At 42.3% G+C, this 27,161-nt stretch overlaps 1 protein-coding gene across 1 annotated transcript in view; it reads right to left on the bottom strand.

Moving 5' to 3' along the window:
- LOC139613552 (G patch domain-containing protein 8) overlaps positions 1-20,905 on the bottom strand; it is a 34,471-nt gene extending 13,566 nt beyond the window's left edge. Inside the window, exons 1-2 of the mRNA XM_071470304.1 lie at positions 20,719-20,905; positions 20,251-20,549 (exon numbers count right to left, since the gene is read on the bottom strand). Coding sequence (XP_071326405.1) covers positions 20,251-20,403 — 153 coding nt within the window. The 5' untranslated portion in view covers positions 20,404-20,549; positions 20,719-20,905. The remainder of the gene's footprint in view (positions 1-20,250; positions 20,550-20,718) is intronic.
- Positions 20,906-27,161: the final 6,256 nt, after the last annotated feature.

Here is a 27,161-nt window from a genome sequence, read left to right as displayed (position 1 = left end):
AACTGTAAACACAAAACCCAGTTGTTAAACTGGATTCACCAAACCTCTGACTCTCGCAATCACTCACCTCAAAACAGTTTTATCTGTCTGTATCTCAAAATCAAACACTGTTTTCAGATCCTACACAAAGCCAGTCAAAATAAAAACCCTACTGAGCATTCATTACACGCTACATAAAAAATAGAAAACACAGTGTTCCGAGCATGTAGCCACAGAAATGTTATCTCTTTATAATAAAGGCATTTTATGTTTTCCAAAAAATTATTCACAACTCAGTAACAATTATAGTACTACATACTCTAAGAACCATAAGCAATAAAGTATTGAATGTCTGGATTCAGCACATGCAAACAGTAAAACTTCAGTGCAGCAAAAGGCAAAAAAGACAAAGACAAATGAAAAGCACATTACACTGTAAATGTAAGAAGATTCATTCAGCCTAGCATCACACTTTTGTACTGTACTGTAATGTCATAAATCATATATGTATGTGTGTATCTATATATACAGTATATATCCATTCTCTTCTCTGAATCTCTTATGGTGGCTACAGTGAGTTGTGCTTATTCCATGAACAAGAACATGGTCTATTACAGCTGCTCAAATTTCATCTGAGGGTACTGTTCTTGGTCTTGTTCTTCCTCCTCCTCTTCCACCTCTGCCTTTCAGATTATTTGCCTCCATTGTTAATTTCAAACTTCAACCTTCAACAACCTGTGCACTCTGAAATGGCTTATATTGGTTTCATCACATCATTAGCAAAGAGTGTGAACAAGTTTGAGTTGACATCTGTAGTGTAATTGTGTGTAACATCTGCTGCCTGTGGTTACCATTATGCATCACAAGAGCATCACAGTGCATAGTATGTTTTAGTGAATGAAAATTTGTTTGGATTTTTTCAAAAAAGTGAATATGTTACTGGTGTCTAACTAGGTGAAAACTGTTTATGGTTTTGCCACAAGAGTGATTGATTCAATAAATGGGTTCAGGCCACTGAGCATTTGACTCAGAGAATGGGATTTAGTGGCAGTTCAGAAAAACTGTAACACCTTGACACTGAGTTGAGCTTGTCAGAGACACAAAGAAAGACTTCTAAGTGCTAAATACAAGAACAGAGTAATTATAAATTCAATAGGCCTCATTCAAACGTCCAATCATTTCACAACAAGGGAGCAATACCACATTTGCTCTTTCTTTAAAAAAAAAAAAAAAAAAAAAAAAAAATACAAAGCCCAATGTTCATGCAATGCAAGTGTCCAAGGCCATTTATTAAATATAATAAAGTGGTTCAAGTGGTTATGAATTTTAAAATACAAAAACAAATATTATAGAAAACAATGGGAATAAAGCTTATTTTCATGCTTGGAGTGATAAACTGAAAATTAGTCAGAGTGCTTCTTTTAATTTGTGGTCTCCATGTAAACACGTATATGTATACTGACTTATGCTCATTGCCATTTAATTTTTATATAGTTTGTTTAGACTGAATCAATGACATTAAAATACAGAATTAAAACAGTGTTCAGACACCTACTGTACTTGTATGAGCTAAATCATTTCACTTGTGTCGCTGGTCATTTTCTCGTTGGCTGTAATTAAATATTGAACAGCATTTTCATGGATGGTTGGACTCAACCTAGAGAGAGTGGGAGGGAGGACTTTTAAGGCTAACAGACTGATATTATAGTAAAGTCACTCTGACACAGTATTTTCAGAGGTTTTTTTTGGCTCCTTAATTTGATGTATTTCCTGATAAATTAGAATATTAGGATGGGACACAGCGTGGTGAGAAATCACTTAAACTGTAGGTTTCAACAAATAGGAGAAAGAGTTTTATTTCAGATTCTGTTATGGAAGTGGTGCCAACGTCTTATTGTTAATAGGTGTGAAGGGAGAATCGAATAAATTATATGATTTTGCACTTAACTAAGTTTCCTTTTCTTGTCCCCAGTGTCTCTCTGTCTTTACGTGACTGGATGTTCACCGGCAGCTGGTGAATACCACGCAGAAGAGTGTGAATTTGTGCCTCCTCAGACCTATTAAATATGCTGTCTTAGACATACTGAGATGAAACTTGATCAGATGTGTTAACTGTTAACAGCACTGCAACACAAGTTTTAATTGCAATCTTGTACAGTTTGAAATTCAAAACATACCCAGACTAGATTAAAAAAAAAAAAAAAAGGACGAAACAGCACTCAGCATGCATAATAAATCCAAGAGGAGAGAGACAGTGAGGTCAGTCGCAACACAACTGGTGGTAAGAGATTCTCTCTGTTCAAATATATTACTGTAACATCTACTGAAGAGAGCTTCTCCTGCAGGGGGTAGAGAAAGTAAAGTAAGAACTTCATGAACATGGCTAACTGTGAGGAAACTGTTGTTACAGTAATTGCAGTTGCAGAGCTGATAAAAACACGGGCCTCACAAGGTTATATGCCACTGGGCCTACACTGGACTATACCAGCAATACTGCTTTTAGTTAGTTTCTCTTTGCCTCTGCATATTGTCTGTTGTATATTATAATGACTTTCAAGACTTTTTAATTTCTTCCAAAACTTTGTTTCTTTTCAGCTAATTAAAATTCAGTAAATTGACTCATGTTGCTATGAGACTCATGTGATATACCAGTCTATAATTCACATTATTTTGTGTATCCCTGTATTTACTTTGACATTTATATCTACTGTTTCATATTCTGTAGTTAAAGAATAAATATAGAATTCTGGAACTATGTTGAACTGTTGGATAGATTTCAAGGTATTGTTACACGTTGCCTTTCATAAAGCATCATTTGCAGGATCGAAGACACGAAAATTTTCTTTTATAGAAAATAAAAGTGTGGTATCAAGTGAGTGAAGTATTCATTCCTCTTTCAATGAAGAATTATTTCTCTCTTCTCACTATTTAAAGTGCGTAACAATGGTTAAAAAGTTGCAAGGCTGGCACATAACCACACAATGTCCATTCATTCAGCATTACTCAGCAGGTGAAGAGAGGAGAAGAGAAGAGAGGAGAGGAGAGGAGAGGAGAGGAGAGGAGAGGAGAGGAGGGGAGAGAAGAGAAGAGAAGAGAAGAGAAGAGAAGAGAAGAGACAAAGGAAGAAACTGTGAATAGGAGATGTTTATGAATTCAGATAACTTCTAATTGCTACTGTGCCCCATGAGAAGAATTCAATAAACAGCCTGGTATCACCAAAAGACATTGCTCATGTTATCATTATGCATATTTTTTTGCTGTTTCTTGTGCCATTACTGACCAGAGGTGCACTGTCATGAGAGGCAAACCAGATGGCCCTCGATGGACCCTTATATTGGCACATTTTGCAATAAAAACCATAAACCCCCTTACACCTCTCATAAAGGCAATGTACAGTGCAAAGCCACTGCCCAAAAATCCACTAAGTGGGGCCCCTGATGATGTGTGTTGCACATATCACATATTTACATTCTGCTCCTCCTTTATGGTCCAAATACTCAGACATGCGTGGGTGCATGATAGTATTGATATTGATACCCCCCCCCCCCCCCCCCCCCGATTCTGCAATTTCACCAACTAATTACTAACCCCTAACCCAATGGTTGAACTATCAACGGTGCAGCCAGTGCACTGCTGTGGGGCCCAGTAGCTCTCAGGAGCCCATCACACTTACAGTTTTGAGTCATTGTCTTTTTGCCCTTAATGAAATTTTTCAAAACTGCATGTTTTTTGAAAAAAAAAAAAAATTAATAAAAAAAATTAATTCTACCCACCACTAATTTGGTAACTTTCCCTTTAAAAGTAACTAAGTAAGGCCTGCTGAGAAATCTTAATTTGACCAATGAGCTTGTTTCCTGTCATTTCTGATAACTAACAGTTTTTAAGCAAGAAGCAAATGGGTGATTCAGTTTGCAGCATAATGTTTAACAAGCCTAAACAAACAAAGGGTGCTCAGAAGAGGGAGGCTAGAACAGAACAGGAGGAGTTTACTGCTAAACTGACCACATTAGATTAGTTTTTACTCAGCGTGCTTCAAGTACATAATGTTAGCATTGTTGGCTTGCAGCCAGAGGCTAACGTTAGCAAGAAAAGAGCAGAGCAGGAATCTAGACTTGAGCAGTGTTGTTAATGAACGCATTAACTGCTCATGAGTGAGAACAGCTTCCTCTTTATGGAGCGGGATCACGGATTTAAATCTATAACTATGTCACATAATCTAATGTGTGTGATAACGTGGTCACTGTGCCATTGAAGATGAATGATGATGATGATAATGATAATGATGATGATGAGGAATTCTATCAATGCAAGTGATTGTGTGATCAGGTGCCATCGTCCGTCCATTCATTCAAGAGACAGTTACAATTCTACTGCCCTAACCCCTGACTAAAGCAGCGTTCAGCAATACGTGAAAAGCTTAAAATGCATAGACATGACATGTGAAATATCGCCTAAAGTGGTGTGCTATTTTAATACCATCCCATGATATCATGTAGCAATAAACAATTCATAGCAGTTTATCAAGCCCAATTAATCCTTTAATTATCTTCAGCTATAATTATCACCCTAACTTCTGCTACTGTAACGGATAGAAACAATTCCATTTGTGGAAAAAAAAAATAAAATTCTGTTTGCCTCCCACTCTGTCTCTCTCTTTTTCGTATTTCTTTTGTAAAGCACTTTATAACATTGTTAAGAAAAGTGCTATTTAAATAAAGTTTGCCATCATTATTATTATGGTTTTCATTTATCTGCCACTCTGTTTTCTTCTCTGCCATTCTCTGAAGTGTCTCTGTGATCCAATCCTTCAGACACACGTGCATTCGCACATACACAAGTGGAGAGAGTCTGGCGGTGTGAGAGTCTGGCTGTGTGGTGTGATTTCTGGCCATTCTTCTGTAGCTAATGACAGGTGACCTGAGGGCTAAGTTGCTTGTTACTGTAATGACCTGTAGATCTCAGCGGCAGACACTCTCATGCACACACACACACACACACACACACACACACACACACACACACACACACAGACTGCCAAACAGGATAGCTGAGTGTTAATGAGCTGATATTTGCAGCCCTAATGAATCTCCCTTGACTGCCTTTAATATGCCTCCATGGCCAGCACCCACCCATTTATTCATTTGATGTGTGTGCGCGTGTGCGTCTGCATGTACGTCCCAGTCTTTGTTTTTGTCTGAACAGTGTTTCTCTGTGTGTTTGTGTATCTTTGTTTGCTCCAAATCATTACAGCCAGTTAGAAGTATGGCCAGAACTAGAACACAGAGCGACCATAGCCAAAACCGCAGATGTGTTGACCATGGATACGGTCATTAGGGTTTTCTTACAGCCAAAAGGACAGATGTGTTAGTACCAGTGAGCTACGTCATCTCTCAAACTGCCAGCAACCTATGAAAGAGACACTACACAGGACAAAGTAATTCAGAATATGATATTACAACAAATTAAATCAAATTTTTTTTGTGATCTTAAGCCTCTACACTGTCCACTCCATCTTTGTCTAATTCTCATCCTTTTCCTTTTCTCTCACTCAAAACATAACCAAATATTCTGTCTCCCTCTGACCTTTGCATGTTGAGCAGCATGTAAGAAACAAACTGAATAAATAAATCATGAAGAGATTATATTTGCTAATTTGCCCTGTGCCCTTTGTTGCCTGGTTGATATGAGGAGTGGCTCTCTCTGGATTGTATCATTAAACCGAGGGTCTGTGACCTTTGTAGCAGATGGTTTGTTTACTTCTTATCTTAAATCTGGTTTAAGCAGCTTCAAGCTGAGAAGTACCAGATTTCTGCTACTTCTGATCTTGAAGCTGCTTCTCCACTTTAAATTTCACCTCTCTTGAAGAATGGTCATAACTGGGAAACAGGCAGAGATATCCTGACTTTTAGCTTCTGGATCCATGATACATCTTAATAGTGTCTTCTGTTAGACCCTCTATGAATGATAAATTGCCACATCATACCCCGAATTCACAATACAAGCTCTCTGTTATGAACTTTAAGTTTCAAGTCCAACCCAGAAAAACCTTGATGACACCATTTAGATTTATTTTCAAAAAGCTCTTTATAGTCACAGACATTGCTTGTGGCAAGTAAAATGATTGTCAGATGAAATGGCCTTTAAATTTAAAGGTGTTGACATCAAAATCAGATGAAATGTATAGAAGCTCTTTCAAAACATTTTCTCCCAGTTTTAGGGGACAGGCGGTAACTGTACAATTCCACATAAGTGTTACCAAGGGCACTGTATTCATAAACTTGTTTCAAGACCTTTACTGTCAGTCAGTGACTGAAGTCTGTGACCTACAGACAGAATCGGATACTTGGTAGCTTCCTTAGTAATGCTCTGTCAGGCTTGTGCTGCAGCTATTTCAGGGACTGTTTTCTTTAGCAGTGAGACAGATGTTCAAGTTGAACTGAAGCCAGGTGACTGACTACACAAAAAAAACATCTTGGTTGCCTTGTCTGTTTGTTTAGGATCACTGACCTGCTGCACTGTCAAGATTGCAAGATTTATCCAATTAACTTCTGCATTTTTACACTGCTCACTCACTATGAATACAAACAAAAACTTGTAAACACTTAAAGCTGAAAGTGCACACTCTAAACCCTGTAGTCATTGTTTTATTCTAAATCGAAATTGCTGAAGTATCCCCAAAAAACAGAAAATATGTCACTGTCTAAGTACTGAGTGGGTGCACCCTAAGTGCTGCTTTCATGCTCTGTTTACAGTAGGCTAACTGTGTTAAAGTTTTACTGTTTAAAATAAATCTGCGTTGAGCACATCTGTAGGCATCTATGATGCTGACAGATTTTTAGGACCTAAAATTGTCTATAAAAAAAAGAGAGAGCTGCAACGTAGCTCCCGAACTCCATATATAATGTGTGACATATCGCATCCACATGCATATGTAAGCAGGTGAAAAAGGGAGGGCTGTTGAAAAAGCCTCAGAACAACTGTACTAGGGTTACAGTAGGCAGCCTGTGGCATGGATAAATTGCACCGCTCTCCCGTTGAAAGTCATAAATCTATGATTAGTCACAAGGCCCAAGCAAACGATCACTCAGTGAGAGATCAAAATTTTATTCCCTGTCCATCACAATGCAAGGCCATAGAGCCCCTCCCAGAGTTCGACTGATGGTGGATTTTTAAAGGCTGACATAATTGTAGTTTGGAGCAGGAAAAAGCCGATAGCCAATTAATCGGCCGATATCACCCTCCAGCCTGTGATAGAATGAATCATCCAAACCGATTAATTGGTTGTCCTCTAGCCCCTCCACTGATCTGTCAACCCCTCCCTGCCTTCATTCTATCACTCTCTATTTCTCCTCCCCATTCAACAGGGCTCCCTTGTTTTCAGGGGAGAGTTATTCATGCTCTGTATCACTTATTAGTCTTATTCGGTGCCATATTTATAATCTGCCCACCTCTCAACATCCTCCCCCTCTTCTCTCAATCTCTCCCTGTGCTTGCCATCCTGAATATAATGTGAGCTCAGCCTCTGGCTCGTGCAGGACAAGTTAAACTGATTCACCAGGGCAGAGCATAGCTTACAGACAGGAAAAAAAAGCAGAGGACATCTTAAGACATTTTCTCCTCTTGAACAAACAAGACCCACAGTTTCTTTCCAGCCGTTTTGTGGATAAAATTTGAGTTGGGTGGGATCACGGAGGAAGCACAAATGCATGAAAACGTGCATGCAAATTCCTAAAATACCCTGGTGCTCTACAAAGTGTGGCCTCCTCTGTGTCTTTTAATGTGTTTTTGTGATCCTACCACTCACTCACTGTGCTCTTCAGGGACTTGCATTTGTTTCTCTAAAAGGAGAAGGTTTCCCTCCTTTCTCTCAGCGCACATTAAGAAGAACATCATAAACCAATTACAGGAGGACAAAGGATGCTAGGTATAAAGCATGGAGATGTGACCTTTACTCTTTGGCTCCACATCTAAATGCATATACTCTAAGTTTGCTTTTTATGCAGTTTGGTTTTTTTTTTGCACCTGTTGTTTTCTCTCTTATGCTCTCTCCACAGTTGCTCTCTGGGGTGAAGAGGACATAAGAAAGCCTTGGAGAGATATATTGGTGAGATCAGATCATCTTTTATCCTTTCACCCTCTCCTCTCACATCACTCCACCTCACCATTTAATTCAGGTCTTTCTTTATTGTAGGTTTTTATAATATTTTTGGAGTCACTCTCGGTTTCTCTCTTGTATCCTTTTCCCTCTCTCATGCATTAAAAGCACTTGTCAGTGATGTGTCCTTCCATCTGTGTGCCTATCAGCCTTCTCTCCTCTCTTGCTAAATGTCATATCCAGTATTAAATGCTCTCCTCTCCCAGCTGGCAGAAAAATGGAATTATATGGATCATACACTCTTGACATTTAGATAACAGACACAACTGAAAACTCTGCATGGATAAATGGACATACAGCAAAGTGAAGTTAATACACACACATGCACGCACACATACACACACACACACACACACACACACACACACACAGACACACACACACGAATCGCACATATTGTGCGCTCATGTGCTGTCTATCACATTCCTATCTGTGTAGACAAGGCTGGTGATTGACTGCCTCAAAGAGGATTGTGTCCCTATCTGTTAAAGTGATCAAACTGCGACTGTAATCTGTCAGAGTGTGATGATACAGATTAGAGTGAAAGACAAGTTAAGAAGATGAAGGTAATCAGTTTGGGAAGTGACAGATTTAAAGAACAGGATTAATACGATAGAAGATTACACGCTACACTCTTAACGCCTGGCTAAGTCTTGCCAACTGAAAAATGTACAGATGAGGGGCTACTGGGGGCGAGCGAGGACGGGTGAGAGAGAATGATGGGTTGCTGTTGTTGAGGAATGATTGCTCTCTTTCAGGCATTTTATGATTGCAGTTCCTTTTGAAGCTTTCTAGCGCGGGTGAGCATTTGTGTGTATGTGTGTGTGTGTGTGTGTGTGTGTGCATGTTTTGCTCTGTGTGGTTCATTTGTGCTACCAGGGGATAACATAAGTGTGTCCAATAAGACTGAGTGATCTTTTCTCTGGCACAGTAGAGTATGAGTGCATGGATGGCTAATGACACTACAGATGTGAAACCAGAAATAAACTGTTGCCTTCAACACCATCACACTCATAGAGGACATTCACTCACACACACACACACACACACACACACTCACACACACTCACACACACACACACACACACAGACACAAACTCAGTGAGCTCGCTCTGTGTTGCACATCAGTCCAACTTTGTTAAAGCTGGTTTTGCTGTACTCAAAGATTGTGTAGCAGTTAAGACCCCGTGCCGGCCAGGGAGGATTGAAATCCCGCCAGAACACTCTCTGCTTTCAACATCCTGCTCTGTCTCCTTCCATCTCTAGGCTCCACATCTCTTTCTTTCTCTGTGTGTCCTCTCTATCATTCCCAACTTCTATCCAGCCCTCTGTATGGCTGCATTAGTATGTATGGCTGTGTAGCTCAGGGTTTAGAGGTTTATGTCTCCTAATAGACAGAGATTTGTCCTGTCACACCAACACCCACATACAGCTTACAGAGAGAGACAGAGAGAGAATGACTCCCTCTGCTCTGTGTGTGGAGGGGAGAGAAAGAACATTTATGTTCCCGTCTTATCTCCAGAGAGAAAGGTTCCATTTCTGTACAGACAAATCATAAAGCATTCATTTGTGGCTTTCTCTTCTTTTCTCCCACGCTTTCCATCTTCTTTTTTTCCCCCTTCTCCCACTCTCTCTCTGCCTCTCTCTACCCCTTTCTCTCCCTTTTTCACCCGCCGTGATTGGATTAAGACCAAAGAAACAGAGTGAGGAGATGAGGAAGGGATGAGAGCTTATTAAGCATATGTGAGAGGTGAGATGACATTAAGCTATACAGAAAGAGATTGAGGAAGAGGTGTGTGTGACCGTGAGTGCAAGTGTGTGGGCGTGTGTGCGTGCAGGGCTGTGTGTGTATGGCACATTTCTGTATTTATCCTCGCAGAAGGTAGGGTGAGAAGAGGGAGGAAGTGAGGCGTTTAGCTGTGGAGCACTTTAATCAAGGGGCGAGCAATCCTGCATGACCCACTCTGTCATCCATTATTGATGCCTGCCTCAGCCAGGCTGATGAATCATTAAGCCACTCATCAGGCCTGGGAATTCTGCCTCCTCCTCGGCCGATGACACTCATTTACATAAATCACACGCTGCTATTTTTCACACACACACGCACATAAACACAAACATACACCCACATACAGTCACGCACACAAAGTTCATGGATTTTGGCTTGCTTTGTGATCTGCATGGCCCACACTTCTTTTCAAAGCTTTTTCAAAAACACACATTTCTGTCATACCTGGAAGAGACGAGCTAGCTCAAGCTGCGAACACAGAATTCAGAACGCGGCTTATACTGTTCACGACAAGTGCTCCACAGCTGCAACACCTGCATACTCACAGATGAAAGCCAGTATGTTCCACATCCTCCAGACCTCACAATGTATTTGTTCTCCTTTACTAGATGACAGGTATGTCTTGCATATGTAATCCAAACAATCACACACACACCAAAGCAAAAAGAACTTTACATATGGAGAGAAAAGAGTGAAAGTAGAGGAATGACAGAGAGAGACAAAAAGAGGCAGTGAAAACCAGATCTTACAGAGTTTGTGTTTACTTCTTGCCTCCGGGTTTTATGGCAGAGGAAGAGTGAAGAATCTTAGGGAAATTGATGAATACCCATGACATGCAGGCACACACACACACACACGCATGCACACACACACACGCACACACACGCACACACACACACACACACACACACACACACACACACACACACACACGCACACACATACAATCCACCCACACATTTCTTCTCATCTTTGTGGGGTTTCCCTTCCTCTCCTCTCCTCTCCTCTCCTCTCCTCTCCTCTCCTCTCCTCTCCTCTCCTCTCTTTCCCTCCCCTCCTGCTGTTTCTATGTCTTCCCATTCAGTGTTGTAACTAATCCCGTACCACAGGGTAAGAATATACCTCACAGCAAGGGTAAGGAGGCCCCATAGCAGACTCATGCAGAAACACACACACACAAACATACATACACAAACAGACAGAGGAAACCGGCACCCTGCCCATATTAAGGAGGTAGCCAAGGCCTGGTGGCTGGTGGCTAGAGGCTGCTTGCAGACCACTGTGATCCTGCCATCCTGGCAGCACGCAGCCAGGACATTTCTGCACAGCGCTAAGCTGAGCGCCTGGCATCTCCAATCTGCTAAACACGGGAATGCTGCTACTCATGATAATTGCGGTGGGTTGTTCTCTCCCTCATGGCTGATGTGAAGGCTAGTTGAAACAAACGGCATGAATTATTGGTGCCTGCATCATGGCTAATGCTGCTGGTGGAAGTAGGTCTGATATAATTTGATGCATTGTTACTGATGCATGACCAACCCTGTGCTATCAGACTGTCCTAGTAGGTCCTATCTGTTCAGATACATAAACATGAGAGTACACCACAATGAGCATGGCTGTACGCAGGCGTGGGGGTTCAGGGGCATGCCCAACCCTGAAAAAATTTTGATTTACCTGATCTGCATATGTGCATTTTAAGCCTTTTGGAGCTATTCTTATCCAAAAACTGGATAGCAATCGCTTTAAAACCATGTCAGTGAGCAAGAGCATAAATTCTCCTGCCAAAATGTATTAAAAATGATTGAGTCAAATTAAACACACCTTCTTAATTTCATTTTTTTGTTTCCATCATGAATTTGAATTATACAAATTTGTCGCAAACAGTACATAAACATATGCAAATCTGTTTTATACAATAATGTATCTGTATAATAATACTATATTATGACACTATAATTAAACTGGGCTTGTGCTGTTGTTAAATTGAGCCTATAGGTTGAACTGTAATTACCAAAGAACATATATCTCTGTGGTAATTAGGCTGAGCCTACATTGTTTCATTGTGTAAATGTGATAAGGCCAGTCAGTTTTCGTTTGTGTTGAACAACACATAATGCTAATCCTATCCTAGGAACAGTGGGCAGTACCTGCTCTTTCTCTCTCATATCTGTAACCACCTCTCTTTTTTTTTTCTTTCAGTCTCCTCATCTTGTCCTGTAGCTTTTCCCTGGTCAAAGCTGAGCTTTGATTGATGCAGTCTTTTCATTTTCATCTGTCAGTGAAGAAAGTAAACAAAGGGTCAATTGATATTTATATTTAATGTTACCAGATTCCATTAGGACAATGTTCAAATGGTAAAAATATATGGTGTATCTCATTTAACATGAATTGTAACCCTTTACACAAACTGAATTGAAAAAAAAGCATGTCAACATTTGTTGAGTTTATCAGATGGAATTAATGTTAGCTTGCGCCCTGTTGATATGTGTTTTCCCTTCCATTTACATGAGCCAAACCTTAGTCTAACCCTAACCCCAAGCCCTGCGGGGGGCACTACAGGAAACACCATTACTACCTGCGGGGTAGGGTTCATCTTATTGACGACCACTGGTTATGGTAGCGCGACCACACAGGAGTTACTCTAAGACATTGAACTACAAGCGGTAAAACTCTCTGGTTACTTGTGTCATGCTTCGGTGGACTCGGCTGCCTGCCTGTGTTTGTTGATATAAACAAAGAACCACCATGCTGAGTAAAGATTTTGTAGTAAGGACAAGATCATTCAGTCCACCCACTACCACACGAGAGATGACGCCAGTTATCAGATTGCATGAGTCTGTGATCTTGGCATTGTACAATATCTTTTGAAATAATCTTATTATAGTTTTATTGTACAGCTTGGAGAAAATACTGAGGTCCGGACCTCTGTGACCTTAGTGGTTGGTATACTGCCATGTATACATAGCCTATTATTATTATTATTATTATTCTACGTACATTTTTGACCCACTTGTGCTCTTAGTGTGTTTTTCCCCTCCATGTATGTCTATGTATACATGCATTGTACCGTATAATACACACTAAGCGCACACATACAAGCAGTAGATTACCAGGTACACAGACATTTAATAAAGTAATAGCTCAATAATATCCTGTTCATCTCTCTGAATCCTTGACCCTAACATTGACCTTTTTCACTGCTTATTTTTCCCTTGGGCTGGCTGTCAGACCAGAGGTCAGAGGGCAAAGGTGAAAGGTCAGGGGAGGCTGAGGCAGCAGAAACATAAAAGCCTCACCTCAAGATTCAACAAAACCCCACTGACAAAAAATCCTTGCAATCAAATTGGATTTTATTTTCCACTGGTATTTCATGTCAAAACATTTAATGAGTAAAATATAAAGCTGAATTTGCCATTGCAACAAAAATATACATCCCTCATTCTAGACAACTCACATAGAAATGAAAATTTCAACACAGATACCAATGTATACACACGTTATGTAATACATTTTAGATATTTATTGCAGTCTCTCAGCTTTCTTCATTCAGGCTCTAAGTTAAACCAGTCTGTGTCAGTGTATTGGTGCAATATGCCCCATAACAGCCTATTCTGTGCAAGGCACAGCAATGCAAGACATGAAAGCCTTGATCTTATGTCAACGATTTCAGGGAAGTGAAACTTGTTCATATGCATTCAAATTCCTCTGCCACTTTGATCTATAAATGCAAAGTGCCTGCTCGACTTCTTTCAGTCGCAGTTATTTTTATAAATCAGCCTTATGCACATGAAAAATCGAAAGAAAATATGATCTGAAGATCAAGCTGAGGATGAAATCCAAGCTTTTGCTTTTTTCAGAAGGAAGTACCCAGGTCTCTGCTGGGCTCGGAGTAATTCCTGGGCTTCTGCTCAACCAGAAGGTGCGGGTTCACAGCCTCTCTTTCAGTGAGTCATCTCTCTTCTCCAGAGAAGAGATAATTAATTTGTCTGAGCTGCTCTTAACCCTGGTCTGCATGTCAGCGGTGGAGACACGCACAGGCATTCAAGCACACTTGCGCAAATATGTGCCCCCATGCACATCCACATGTGCACGCCAAGTGAATGGAACCATAATTGTATCTGCACATTTGTTCCAATGTGAAAGTGTGTCCAGGTAGAGCAGCAGCAGAATGAGAAGCAGAGCCTCAGTGTAAATCGGAGGTTATTGAAAAACAGAATATCTGACCATCAAATAAAGCACACACTCTCTTTTCTTTTATTCCTTCAAGGATTTTTCAGCAATATTGCCACTGCTATATTACTCACATCACCTACACACACACAAACTCCCATACAGGCATACTGTACACACATACAACACACACACACCCACACACTAAGATTCAAAGACCTAAACAGCGGAACCTTTGACCTGCTAAAAAATGAATGGGCTGCAGAGATGAGACAAAAAGCAATAGGAGAGGGAGACAAGAGGAGTGTCAGGGAGATGGAGATAAAAGCAAAGGTATTGGCTAGAGAAATGTATGGTGGAAAAGACAGAAGGCAGTGGCAAATGATAGTTTGAAAAAAAAGAAAAAAGGAGACAGAGACAGGAATGCAGAGTTCAGACTGCGGGGGAAAATCACTCCAGGAGAATAAAAGAGGATACGACCAGACCTTGAATGAAACATGACATCTTAATGAGTGTGAAACAACAACGCTTTCATTGCTTCATCTCTCACTTGTCGTCTCGCTCTCCACGTTTTGTCAGGACTTGGGCAATGATACTCGTTTGATAACCATGATTTCAGGTTTTTGTGTGTATGATTTTGTTTTGAGCCAGTTTCTACCTGAGCTGGTGTTCCAGATGGTTCATCAAACATCCCATAATTATCAAACATTCACTAATTGTACGTGAGTGTGTGTGTTTATGTGCTGGTGTGTCTCCAGGTAATTATCTGATGCTGCGATCACTAATGACCACACAGACAAACATCTGTCCCAAGGTAATATACAAAATGAGAGGTTGGCCATCTGTTGTGTGTGTGTGTGTGTGTGTGTGTGTGTGTGCATTTGTGCACACATGTATGATAGCTTCTGTGTCGCTCACAACATGCATCTAATATCAGAATCTGCTCTTTAAAGATGTTTTCATGAAAATGTTAAATCAACAGAAGCAGCCCTCGCTCCTCTTGTATTAACAAACTATTACAAAACACTCACAACCCACACTATAACCTCCAAATGTGCTCACACACACCCACACAGAGCTCACGCACATCAACTCAGCCCCACAAACACCCGTACAGTCAGGCCACAGAAGCAGATTTTACCTCTCAGACATCAGACCCAAACACCAGTAAATAAATACGTCTGATTGGACTTTTAGTTCAAATGGAGGGTTATAAACATGTATTGTGTGAATGCAAAAATATTTTCTGTTTAAGTTCAAACGGTTGAACAATTCACGCAGGGTTGTGTGTTTGCGTGCATGCTTGTGTTCCCCGTGTGCAGCAGATCAAAGAGACACAAATAAAGAACGAATCAGTGTAAAATAAAGATAATTTCCATCTCAGAGGTGAGCAAGCATCACAAAGCCAGCGAGCACACTCAGAGCAGAGGCACAAAGACACCTATACATAGGTAGAGAGATTCGCTTGTACATCTTGCGCCTCCCTCTTCTTCTCTGTCATTCCTGAGGGTGTGCTGCGCTGTTGCTGAAAGTCTGGCAGGTTATGTCACCTCAACCAACGGTTTCATTTGCAAGTTACACAAAGCAGCACAAAGAAACAGAGAGGGGGGAGAAACTTGCTGGGTAACAAAAACAGAAGAAACCACAGAAAGCCGACAATGAGTCAGAAAATAGTGAGGCAACGGAGTAGAGACGACACATTTCCTCTGTGGAAACACCCGGGTTATCAAGTAGAGGTTATTATGCTATGAAGCACTAATGAATTCATTAGCTAAATGAAATGTCAATAAAGGCTTGAGAGAGTGTTAAAATCGATGCCAACTGTCTCGCTCTTCCCCCTCTCCCTCCTCTTTCTCTTCATCCTATCTCACCCATCTGTCCCAATTATCCACCTTTCTCCCCAACACACACTCACGCACTCTCTCTCTCCGGAGTGTTGAGTGTAAACCGTGATGGAGGACATTAGCGGTGATCAGTGGGAGCACTTTGCAGCGGTCAGCAGGAATGGTCCAGTCATATAGGACTTTAGTATTCAGCAGCACTCACCTGCTCACTCTCAAACTGCTCCACTAGGGCTTGATGGCTGAGCTTGGTGTGTGTGTATGTGTGTTTGTCTGAATTAACATTAGACTTTATCAGTGTGAGTGACTGCGGCATTACGGGCCTCGACTCTGAAGTAGCTTTTCCGGCGACACAAAGCTCACCAACGCCACAGCTGCTTTTAAGTTGGTGTTGCAAACACATTTTTATCTCACACTCACATTTAACTAATCACTTTCTTTCTGACATTTGTTGAACTCCATAAATGTCAAGATGCCATTACCAGCTTCATTGTCCCGTGGGTGTTCTTTGATACTAAGCTGGTATCACTTATCATTATGATCCTCATTAAAAGTGCACAAAGATGCCTGGGTATCCTGTTTACGCCCATGAGCAAACTGGCACGCCAAATGGCAAGCCAGTTGGCTCATCTCACCTCTGTCCCCTCATGATGGCTTAATATTTGTAGCTAAGTACTTGACTCACTCTGAACACGGCCGTGTTTTTGTGCAGCTTAATAGTTGTTTCAAGATAATTGTTCAGGGCATATGTTTAAATGCCACCTCATTTACATAAACACTGCTCAGCTCCCTGTGGAATCAATGAAAACACGAGCGTGCAAACGCGCAGTCACAGCCACATACACACTCACACATGCCGGCGCATTTGCACTCACTTTGACACTGTTCTGCTGTATAGCCAAGGATTCATCTGTTTTCTGCAACAGCAGTGAAATATGCATCAAAGTGGTCTTCAGAGGATGAGCAGCTAAGTATGCACACACGCAGGGCTATAATATTCTACAGAGAGAGGGTGTCTAAAAGGACACTGGGAGACAGAGGGAAAGGGATTGAAGGATTTTCGGACAAGAGGCAAGAAAAGAAATTGAAGGTGTATCAGTTTCGATCTGTCTGAATTGAGAGATGCATTAGAGCTGTATCTGTCCACAAATACCTTTCTTTTGCTACGTCTCTCCTCCTGTCCTCCCTCCACGCTGACACCAAGAACAGAAAACCTTTGAGGTGATAATGAGAATTTGAAGAATGACTCACCAATGATGATTAAGCACTAATATACGTACGGGAACCAAAATTTAGACACGTCCAAGAAAGCTATCACAAACACTAATTGGTGGTGATAAAGTAATAATGAGCAAAATCCTAATCTAGACACACCGCAGCACTCGACAGGGAGGCCAACTAAACAACAAAACAGAGAAGTCTTAACAAACACGAGAGGATTTGTTGTGGAGGAAGAAGAGATGGGTTGGGAGAAGGCTGTTCCCTACCACTTACAGGTGCCTAGTGTTTTTTTTTAATGCTGCAATGCCTTATCAAAGTGAAGACACAAGAAGTTACCCCTGACAAATCCCAGCTGTAAAATCCTTTGTACTCCACTGATCTAAGCTAAATCAAAGAGCAGCTACTGTAGCTGTTGTGCTGGCTGGCAAGGCGTTCTCCACAATGGGATGGACAGGTGCAAAAGATGCTGCTCAGCATGTCTAACAGTCTCGAAGACGTGTGTTAACTCACTCACTGGCTCCTGGCTCAAGTTTCACTTAACACAAGAGGTCATTTTTGAACTACTTGGCCACGAGGGCAGCCTGTTTATCATGCTGACAGGCCCATAAATTGGCCCATGTCTAAACTAATATGGATAAATCTGAAAGCACATCTTTTTTTTTTTTTTTTGACCCTCCATACTCACTTAGCCAGCATTTTCCAAGACCGAAAACTTTCCACATGTAGATTTATCTACATTAGTTTGGCCTTGGAGGTAAAGGATGTCCTTCCTTCCATGAATGAAACCGATTCCTGTAAGTCTGCAGCTCGGAGAGAATGATATGTATTCAGCTGCTATTTTCACTTGTCTCTGTTCACATGTAGACCAGCCATGGCAGAGCCGGTAAGACCCTGAAGCTGGTATGGTTTCAAGCCTTCAGCTGGTTGAAGTCTAGATATTCCTGTTGAAAGAACTTCTGAGTCACTGGTGCTGATGCTGTTTGCTTGAATGGTCTTCTTTGATGCTATTTCTACTTTTAGGGCATATGAATGGAGTTTTAGGTTTGTGGTAGGGCTCTACAGACTCCTAATTTTCAATGTCAGATCTGATTTGACTGTTTGAGATGACAACTCAACTATTTAATCATTAGCCCTTTTCAGAGACATCATTAATAAGATTAAAAATGGCTCAATTCCATTTAGCTGCCTCAGTTTCAGCATCCTGCTATTGTGCATGCTGTCTCACTGTCACACTGTCAAGGCTTACTGGACAGAACAGAACCATTATTAATGTTATCTGAAACATCTTTTTTTCTACTAAGACAAAATGAGAACTTATTGGAGATAATATGGATTTAGATTAGTGAATGCAGTATTTGAACATTTTACAAGCACTTGAGCGCATCTACAAGAAAGAGCAGTCTCTGCTCTGAACAGCCACACTATGTACTGTACAAGCCAAGCCAAGTACCATTTGAAAGTTTTGCCAATATGATACCTGAGTTTTGGGACTGATACCAAAAAAATGTTTTTTTTTTTTTTTTAGAAAGCTTACATAAACATGTTTCAAAGTTTTTTTTTTTTTATTGTAAGGAAATATGCCAAATTGCTAGCAGCTTGTTCAAGAGAATAGCATTTCTGAGAGCTTGTTTCTGAGACAAGACTAAACTTGTTGCAGGAGCGATGAAAAGTGAGCTTTTGATGGTTCTACAAGGAGATGAATGGGCTCTGAGACAGATGATTCAATCAATTCAAATTTAAAAGGGAAGCCCTAATTTGTAGGAACTAGGATGTTCATACTGTATATGTAGAGTGTGTAAAGTAATTATCTCCTTTGATAGTCTTTTAGCATCTCGAAGTAATTTGTGAGTGTGTTTGTGTGTGTTTGTGGGTGTGTGTGCGTGTGTATGTGTGTGTGTGGATGCAAAAGTTTGCACGTACATTACTCTTTCCAGCATCTCTGGCAGTGTGGCTGTGTCTGCTCAACACTATTCGCTCATTCCCATCACATAGTGAGCGCGGGCCGAACATGACAGACTGGTAATGACTTGAGTATGAACACACACACACACACACACATATACACACTCTCACACAGACACGCACATACACACATACCAGCTGCTCCTTTCCTCCTTTCTCATCAAACTTGTCATCAGCTCCGCCAGTTTGTCTCGTCTCACATTAAGAGCTCATGAATAATGTGTGATTACCAGAGACTCTCCGAGCAGCTCATGCGCCCCCCCCCCCCACTCACACAGTCCAAAATATCATGTACATATTTACATGTACTGTCATTTCCCTTACTTCTCTATCTGCTCTCTCTCCCTCTCTCGCTCTCTCTCTTTCTCTTTCATTCTGTCACACACTCTTTCTTTGTCTCTGCAAGTGCACACACACACAAAAACTCCACAGTAAGTGCACACAGACTGAGAGCCAGTTTGCAACTAAATGCCAGTGTGGTGGCTCAAAGGAACCACGGGCACCAGGAAAAGGTCAGGGAGTTACCCCACCGGGCTGGGCAGGTCATACACACACGCACACACACACACACACACACACACAGACCAGTACACACCTAAGAAATACTCCCCAGGTAATTAGTGTTATTTTCAGCTGGGCAACTCATCCCCTCCTGAAAGCACTAATGTAATTTGATTCGTTTAATTCCCATAGCCATGAGAGAGAGAAGGAGGAATGGAGGGACAATGGCTTTATGGTTGGATACCCATTTTCTCCTCTGTTTAAAATATTCACGTCTACTGTCCTCTACCACAAAAATCTTTAAGGTTCAAGAAAAGACAAGATGATCCTTTGCAAAATATCCACCTGTGTCATCCACCTCCTCTCAGTACCGTAGATGACAGTGCCTCTGGCTCTTGTTCTTTCACACAGTTTACACACATACAAACACACTTGTTAATTCTAAGAACTTTTTATTTTGACCCTTGGCCCAAGAAAAAGTGGAAAAAATATAATCTCACTTGGCTAAAAGAGACTCCAGGTCTCAAAGCAGGTATTCCAAGAACAAAACCACAAAGACACAAACACACTACTCTCTCTTGCACATACGCAAACACCTGGGAAAATCTATGAAGACCCACATGTTCTCCTACCGGTGAGTCACTGGTTGCAGTTGGACACAGAGGTCCCCTGAAGACCCCCTTGACGCGCCGAAAGTGTCCCTTGCTCAGGTGTGTGGAGCTGATGACCAGGTAGTAACAAGCGCTGCACGCCATCCCGGGGCCCTCACGAGGTTTGGGGCCCATGAAGCGGCTTTTCCTCAGTGTCGGGTCCTGGGTGTGGACAGTGTCCAGGAGGACGCCAAAGTACAGATGTTGTGCAGGTGAGGACGCGGGCCGGAGCGGTGCGTGAGAGGACGTCTCACTCCTGTCCTCTGTTAGGAAGTCTGTTTCTGCATAGGGAGAGGGAGGGAGACAAGATGAGGATGGCTCTGAGGGATAAGACTAGACCTGTCCATGTGGCGTGTGTGTGTGTGTGTGTGTGTGTGCGTGTGAGTGTGTGAGAGATCAACAAACAGAAAGAAACAGTGACAGACTGAGAGACAGGGATGTTATACTGACCGAGCTCTGCCACTGGAGTCCGCGCTTGGCATACTGTCGTCGCTCGGGCTTAAATAAATGAATGAGCGCCTGTGGAGTGCCAGAGGAAGAGAGGAATCCATCCAGTCCCCGCTTCTCTCTCTCTCTCTCTCTCTCTCTCTCTCTCTCTCTCTCTGTCTCTGTCTTTGTCTCTCTCTCGCCCACCCCGCCTCTCTCTCTCTCTCTCTCTCTCTCTCTCTCTCTCTCTCTCTCTCTTTCTGTCTTTTTCTCAGTCCACTGGTCCGGTCTGTAAAGTGTAGCCTCAGCCAAGCGGCAGCGGCAGCAGCAGCCCAATCGGGGCTCTCAGTAAAGAAAAAGGGAGCAGACACTCTGGCAGGTGCGCCTCCGCTTCACGCACGTCGAAGAGGAAAGAAAGGGGAAACATCTGACCCTCTTTTTCTTCTTCCCGGCTCTCTACCGATTAGCACCGGGTTTAAAATCGCCAGTCTTGTAAAAGAAATTCCGCTGTGCGAGGTGGCAGAGACGATAAATCCATCCCGAGCAGTCCTAGAGTTATTATCAGGTTCCAGCGCAGGCGGGCTGAAGTGATTCAGATTATTTCTCAAGAAGGAAACTCTCTCTCTCTCTCTCTCTCTCTCTCTCTCTCTCTCTCTCTCTGTGTGTGTGTGTGTGTGTGTGTGTGTGTGTCTGCCTCTCTCTTCTCGGGGGCTGCACCGGGCCGGATTCCTGTCTGCTGTAGCCTATAATACGCAGCCGTGTCCGTGTGTGGGTCTGGGATGGGGGGGGGGGGGGGGGGGGGGGTGACTGCTGTCCACGCTGTGCTTGAGTAACTCCATATTTCAGCGTCCTCCTCTAGAGGGAAAGGGGATAAACTTTATTTGTAAGGTGTGTGTCATGTGTGTATGACTTCCATGTCTGCAAATGAGCCACCGGCTACATGTCTGTGCCAGTCTCTCGCTCTCTCTGTCTGTTGTGCCCCCCCCCCCCCCCTCACCCCCTCTCCCCCTCTCCTTTTTGAGGGCATCAAAGTAATCGCGCCATGCTTTTACATGCTCTTACAAGGTCTCGATATCATCAAGGGAGAGGAAACCTCACTCAGTTGCAGCCTCGGAGCTGATGATTTGATTACTACAGATAAAGAGCTCTTTCTCCGGCTCGGCCTGTCAAACTGCGCCGGGTTCCGTCAAAGAGCAACTCGGAACCAGCTGCAGCTGAGCCTCAGTCTGTCTCAGCGGCGTATGGCGCTGTTCACCAACGTGGTGCTGAAACTATTAAACTGCGGGCACCCACTGCGCAGCACTGCACAGCACAGCACAGCACAGCACTGCACGGCGCGTCATGCATATTCAGCCCAGGATTACGGTGCCTTTTGTGCTCAGCATCAACACAGAACTGCTACAGACAGCTCTGGGTTATAGAGGTAAACGTAAAAGGACACAGATGGAGGAGAACGGTCCGCTTTGCTCTCTTTCTGCTCCTTCTAACTTGATGTACGCAGCCACAGAGAAATGGATCATTTATGTTGGCGTTTTCTTATCGAGTTCAAGGTTTAGTTAAGGCAGGACAACTGTCAGATCTTGTGAAGATGAAATAGGCCTCAGCAAAAATACGTGACTCTTACAGGCCACTTTTCCCTTCACGTCAAAGTCTTTAGATTTAGTGCTGCTATCAATTCAGCCTTTAAATAACTGGCTCCAGTGACTAAATCAAAATAAAAGAAAGCCAAAGTGCTGCTGTTGTTTTGTTGCACAGAAAAAAAGGTACTTTCTTTTATCAAATCTTTTATTCAACAAACACCCAAAGGACACCTTGAAAAAAAAAAACCCAACCTTTTAGGTTTTTGCCACAATTTCTTCAAAACATGGCTGATCCTTGTACTTTTGCAGCTCTTGCAAACTTATTATTCTCAGCAACCTCCTACTCTTTGTCAAACTGTTGCTCCTCTGCAACCTACTCATTCTCTCATTCTACAGTAGTTTCCTAAACTTCACTAAGTTTCTGACCAGTCCTTCAGGCCAGGCTCCTGCCACATCTCAGCCACCCCCCACCCCCCCCCCCCCAAACCATGGCCCTCTGTAGCTGCCTGCATCACTGCATGAACTAGCCTCAGAGCTTCGAGCTATTCAAAGCAAAGTTGGTCTTTGGTTTTGATCTGTTATAACTGAGAGAGTGTGTGATGGTGCTGTTTTATCTGCATGCCCTCCTACATGAGAGGTTTGTTCCCTGCGGACCCAGTTACAGTAGACACAGAGAGACTGAATGGCTCTCTCTGTCTGTACCATACTCATTTATGGCTCTATTAATGGCCTTCTGCCTTCCTCCTCTACAGCACAAAAACACACACATATGCCCGTTTAAGTCGGTGATAGTGGAGTGTATTGTGTAGCTGACTATATGGCTGTGCTTTGATGCTGTGAGAGAAAGAGAAACATATATACGGAGAAAAAAAGGTGTCAGAGTGTGTCAAAAGGCCATGCAAGTGTACACAACATTCAAACACTTTCTTTCTGTAAGTGTTTGTGTCTGTTCCTTGATCATCTTTAAACCACAAATTTATTTTGGTTCTTATGGGGTGACCTCTTTGAGAACACTTAGCCTACCTTTGAGGTAGAGATCTCCCTCCAAAGCAAACATTAAAATGAAGACTCACTTCATATTGAAACAGATGTTGGCCTAAAACTCCTGTAGTGTACAAACATTCAGGGGCATCTGTCAGATACTAAGTTACAGCCTTTTTACACATTTCACATCTTAGTAATTTCAAAGTTTATGAATTAATTAAACCTCCTGATTCTTTATCTCTTTGTAATTTAAAAGGAGAAGTCTATAAAAGGATAGTGTGGTCCTGCCTCGGTACTTTTCTGTGAATCTAGATTTTACAGTAGGAACCTGGGGGAGTTTACATTCTGCATTGGTATATGTTATTTTACATGCTGATTTCAGTAATGTTTTTATCAAACTTATTTACTCTTGATTAATATTAAGCCAATAAATATATGGATAAATAAAAGCAAAAGCAGTAAAAGCAATGGATCGGCTGTGGTTTTGAATTTCTCAGACAAAATGAGGGATTAAATATTTTCCTACTTCTTAGGCTAAGCCATTTAAAAACCCATTGAATTATATGAAAACACATTAAGACAAAGCTGAAAACAGGACCTTTTTGAAAATCATGAATAGTCCGCAATACATGAGATTTGATTATCCATGGGAAGTTCTCTGAACAAATATTACAAATCCAATTCTTAAATTTTGGTGTCTGGTCAAGCTTTCTAAGGAGGAACATGGGCTCATGACTTGTGCTGATTGTCTGTATGCTCTTACATGAGCAAGTACGGCAGTTTTCCTCTGGTAATTCAGACTCCGGTCTCTCCAGTGATTTGCTCTCTGCTAGGCTGTCTGGAATCTTTTGCCAATTCACTGTAACCCTGAGGTTCAGCAGTGTGTCATTGTACATGTGTGTAAGTGTGTGGCTGTTTACACTGTACTGATGCTGATCTGTCCCAATGGCCAGCATTATCAGTTTGCTGGTTCCCTGCTGCTCTGCAGTCTAAAGTCTAACATCACCCCACCGCTCCAATTTCCTCCTGAAACCACTGGCCTGAAACTCCACAGATTATATCAGCACAGCTCTCTAATGACACTAAAGGTGTCTGGGTGGAGAAAACATCACTGTGCTAATGTCCACTCACAGACACCTTCGCGTACATGTATGATCAGCAACAGGAACTTGCACATGTCCTGCATCAGTGATGTAAACGCTGCCTTGATGCTTTTTCTCAGCCACTTTACTGCCTGGGAATACACTTTCCTCACACAAGAAAAAGGAAACCAATTTCACGCAGGAAATTGCCTCCATACTATCTTCTGGCAAAAGCTTTAGTTAATGTCTCATACACTTAAGCACTGCTAGGTAATGTATTTTCTATGTCCTGCGGTGCCACTGAGAGCGAAGCAGCAGCAGTAATGAGTGTATCCTGAACAATTGGGTAATGTGCAAGACAATGGCAAAAACCCTTAAGGCTTCCCGGTAGTGATGGAAAAAAGGAGCTCCTTTGTATTTGTCAATAATGTTCTAATAATGTCAGGGATCAGAAAGCACACAGTATGCAGGTGTGTGATGCAGTGTGATTCAGTACATTCAGGTTGTACTGGGTGTGCAGAAGGGGGGTGTGGGTGGGGGGGACTATTTGCACTGATCATCCACAAGAGGAAAACCGCTGTGTATATTTTAAACACTCTAATTCCCTGAAGTACCTCCCCTCTCCCTTGCTCTCTCCCTGCTCCTGGTGCACTCATTACTGTCGGATATGATGCCGTAATACTGAAAGGAGGGAGGTGGGTGGGTGGGAGAGTCAGGGCGAGAGACAGATGGTAAGACAGACAGAAAGAAAAAAGAAAAGGAGAGAGCGAAGGCAAAATCTTGGTGGTATCTGTTTTCCCCAGTTGCTGCCTCTGGCTCTTTTTTCCTCTCCTCTCTCCTTATAAACCGCTGAATTATTACAGCTAGGTTTCGGTGCATATTGCTGTCTTTTATGCGCAGTGGATGAGATTGCTTCTGAATGTATTATGATCCAGACGTGTGGAAGTTTGTGTGTGTGAAAGTAAATGTGAGTGTGCCTGTGGTGTGTCTGCGTGTGGGGCAGGAGGATGTTGCCTCCACAGACTCACCATGGCATTACTTTGGAAATACAATGCAAAGAATTTGTCAAAGCGTGGAGGCAGATAAATATTCTTACACAAAGATGTCTTTACCGTACAGCTGAAACAAACAAGCCCAACGTTTTACAGAGAGGGTGGGTGAGGGTGATATTTTTCATCAGATAAAAATTGCACAGTTCAAGGTAAATTGTGGCTCTTTTTCAAAGCAAAATTCAATTTATGAACACAACATACCTGAGCTATCATTCGACCCTGAGATACCATCAACTATGAGTGGCTCTGCATGCGTGTGTGCCCATATGTTTCCACATATAAATCTATGTGCAGTGAAATTAGGATTTACCACCCTAATATGTGCATTTGTCCAAGTGTGCTGGTGAACTCTGAGATTTATTGCTTAGGATGCTTGTCTGTGTGAGCATGAGTGCACCTGCACAGCTTGTGTCCGAGTGCGAGCATATGTGTGCTCACTCCATGTTTGTTCCTGTGTGTGCGTACGTGTGTCCATGCATCAGTGAGAATATATAAATGCCATGAACAGTTGTGTCTGCATATGGGCAAAGCCATGCACACATTGGTCCTGCACTGGAGATTGATAGGAATGAAATATTCTGTAATCTAAATGTAAATGGAAGCAAAATTTACCGGTGGGTTCTATGTAATTACCAGTGCCACAATTTATTAGAGCTGTGTTTGTGTAAGGTGGGGAGCAAGAAAGAGAAAATATGAGAGAGAGACAGAGAGAGAGAGAGAGAGAGGGAGGGAGAGAGGGAGGGGGGGAGAGAGAGGGCAAAAATAAAGAGAACAAATGAGGGAGTGTGGAAGGGCTATCGGAATGACAGAGTAAGAGAAAGGATGATTTATATTTAGTTATGGTTTAATGGTTGAGCAGTGTGGGTGCAGGCTCACTGTGAATGAAATAGGAAATAAGAAGCTGGTCAAATCTGGACAGAAGGGTCCATCGAGACAGAACCCAGAAGAATAGGAGCGGAATAGCCTCAGCTCTTAATATGACTCTGTTCAGCATAAAGCAGAGAGGGTAAAATATGGGACAGGGGGCCAGACTTGGGCCTGTCAGAGCTGACAACCTGGCTTTGGATGTGGACTTGATCTCCTGGGTGGTGGTCAATTAGTCACTCTGGTATGATATGTCTGTGATATATGAACAGTATATGAGTTGTGCCCTGTCCTGACATGAACCCCGCTGGCCCTGCAGTTTAAGTGAAAATGTGTCAGAGGCGGATGCACTGAGAAAGATAGGGATCATTACGGTGTGCTGCTGCACTAACACTATTAATGAGACTGCAACTCTCACTCCTGCATATGAGGAGAAGATGTGTATGTATAAGTTTGCGTATATTTCTCTTTTAGTTCCTCTGTATTTGCATGCTTTTGCCTCCTGTGCCACAATCCGGTGGGGTAGATACTCAAGATGAAGTTTTAATGCACTACGACAGCAATTCATTTCACATACCTCCAAAAACCTCTCTCCTCTTCTTCTCCCTCATTTGCCCCCTCTCCCCTCTCTTGGCTTGCTCCCTGGAAGCTAACCAGCATATATTCTGCTGCAGACAAAAGTAATGGACCTTAGATTTAGCGCCAATACAGGAATACACAACATCCTGTCTAGAATGGATGTCATCAGTCTCAAGTATGTGTGCGTCTGTGTGCTTGGACATGTTTTCATCAGTTTTCTGGTCTGGTTTTTTGCCCTTGTGTCCCTCTGGTATTTGTGCTTGTAAGCGACTGCGTGTATGCCATGAACTCTTACCGCCTCAATCAACCCTGTACTTGTTTGGCAT

This window comes from Trachinotus anak, unplaced genomic scaffold (genome assembly GCF_046630095.1).
Source record: "Trachinotus anak isolate AG129_WGS33_773 ecotype Australia unplaced genomic scaffold, CSIRO_AGI_Tana_v1 ptg000032l, whole genome shotgun sequence".
NCBI lineage: Eukaryota > Metazoa > Chordata > Actinopteri > Carangiformes > Carangidae > Trachinotus > Trachinotus anak.
The sequence above is the reverse complement of the archived record's forward strand: the minus strand, read 5'-3'. Positions and strand labels throughout refer to the sequence as shown.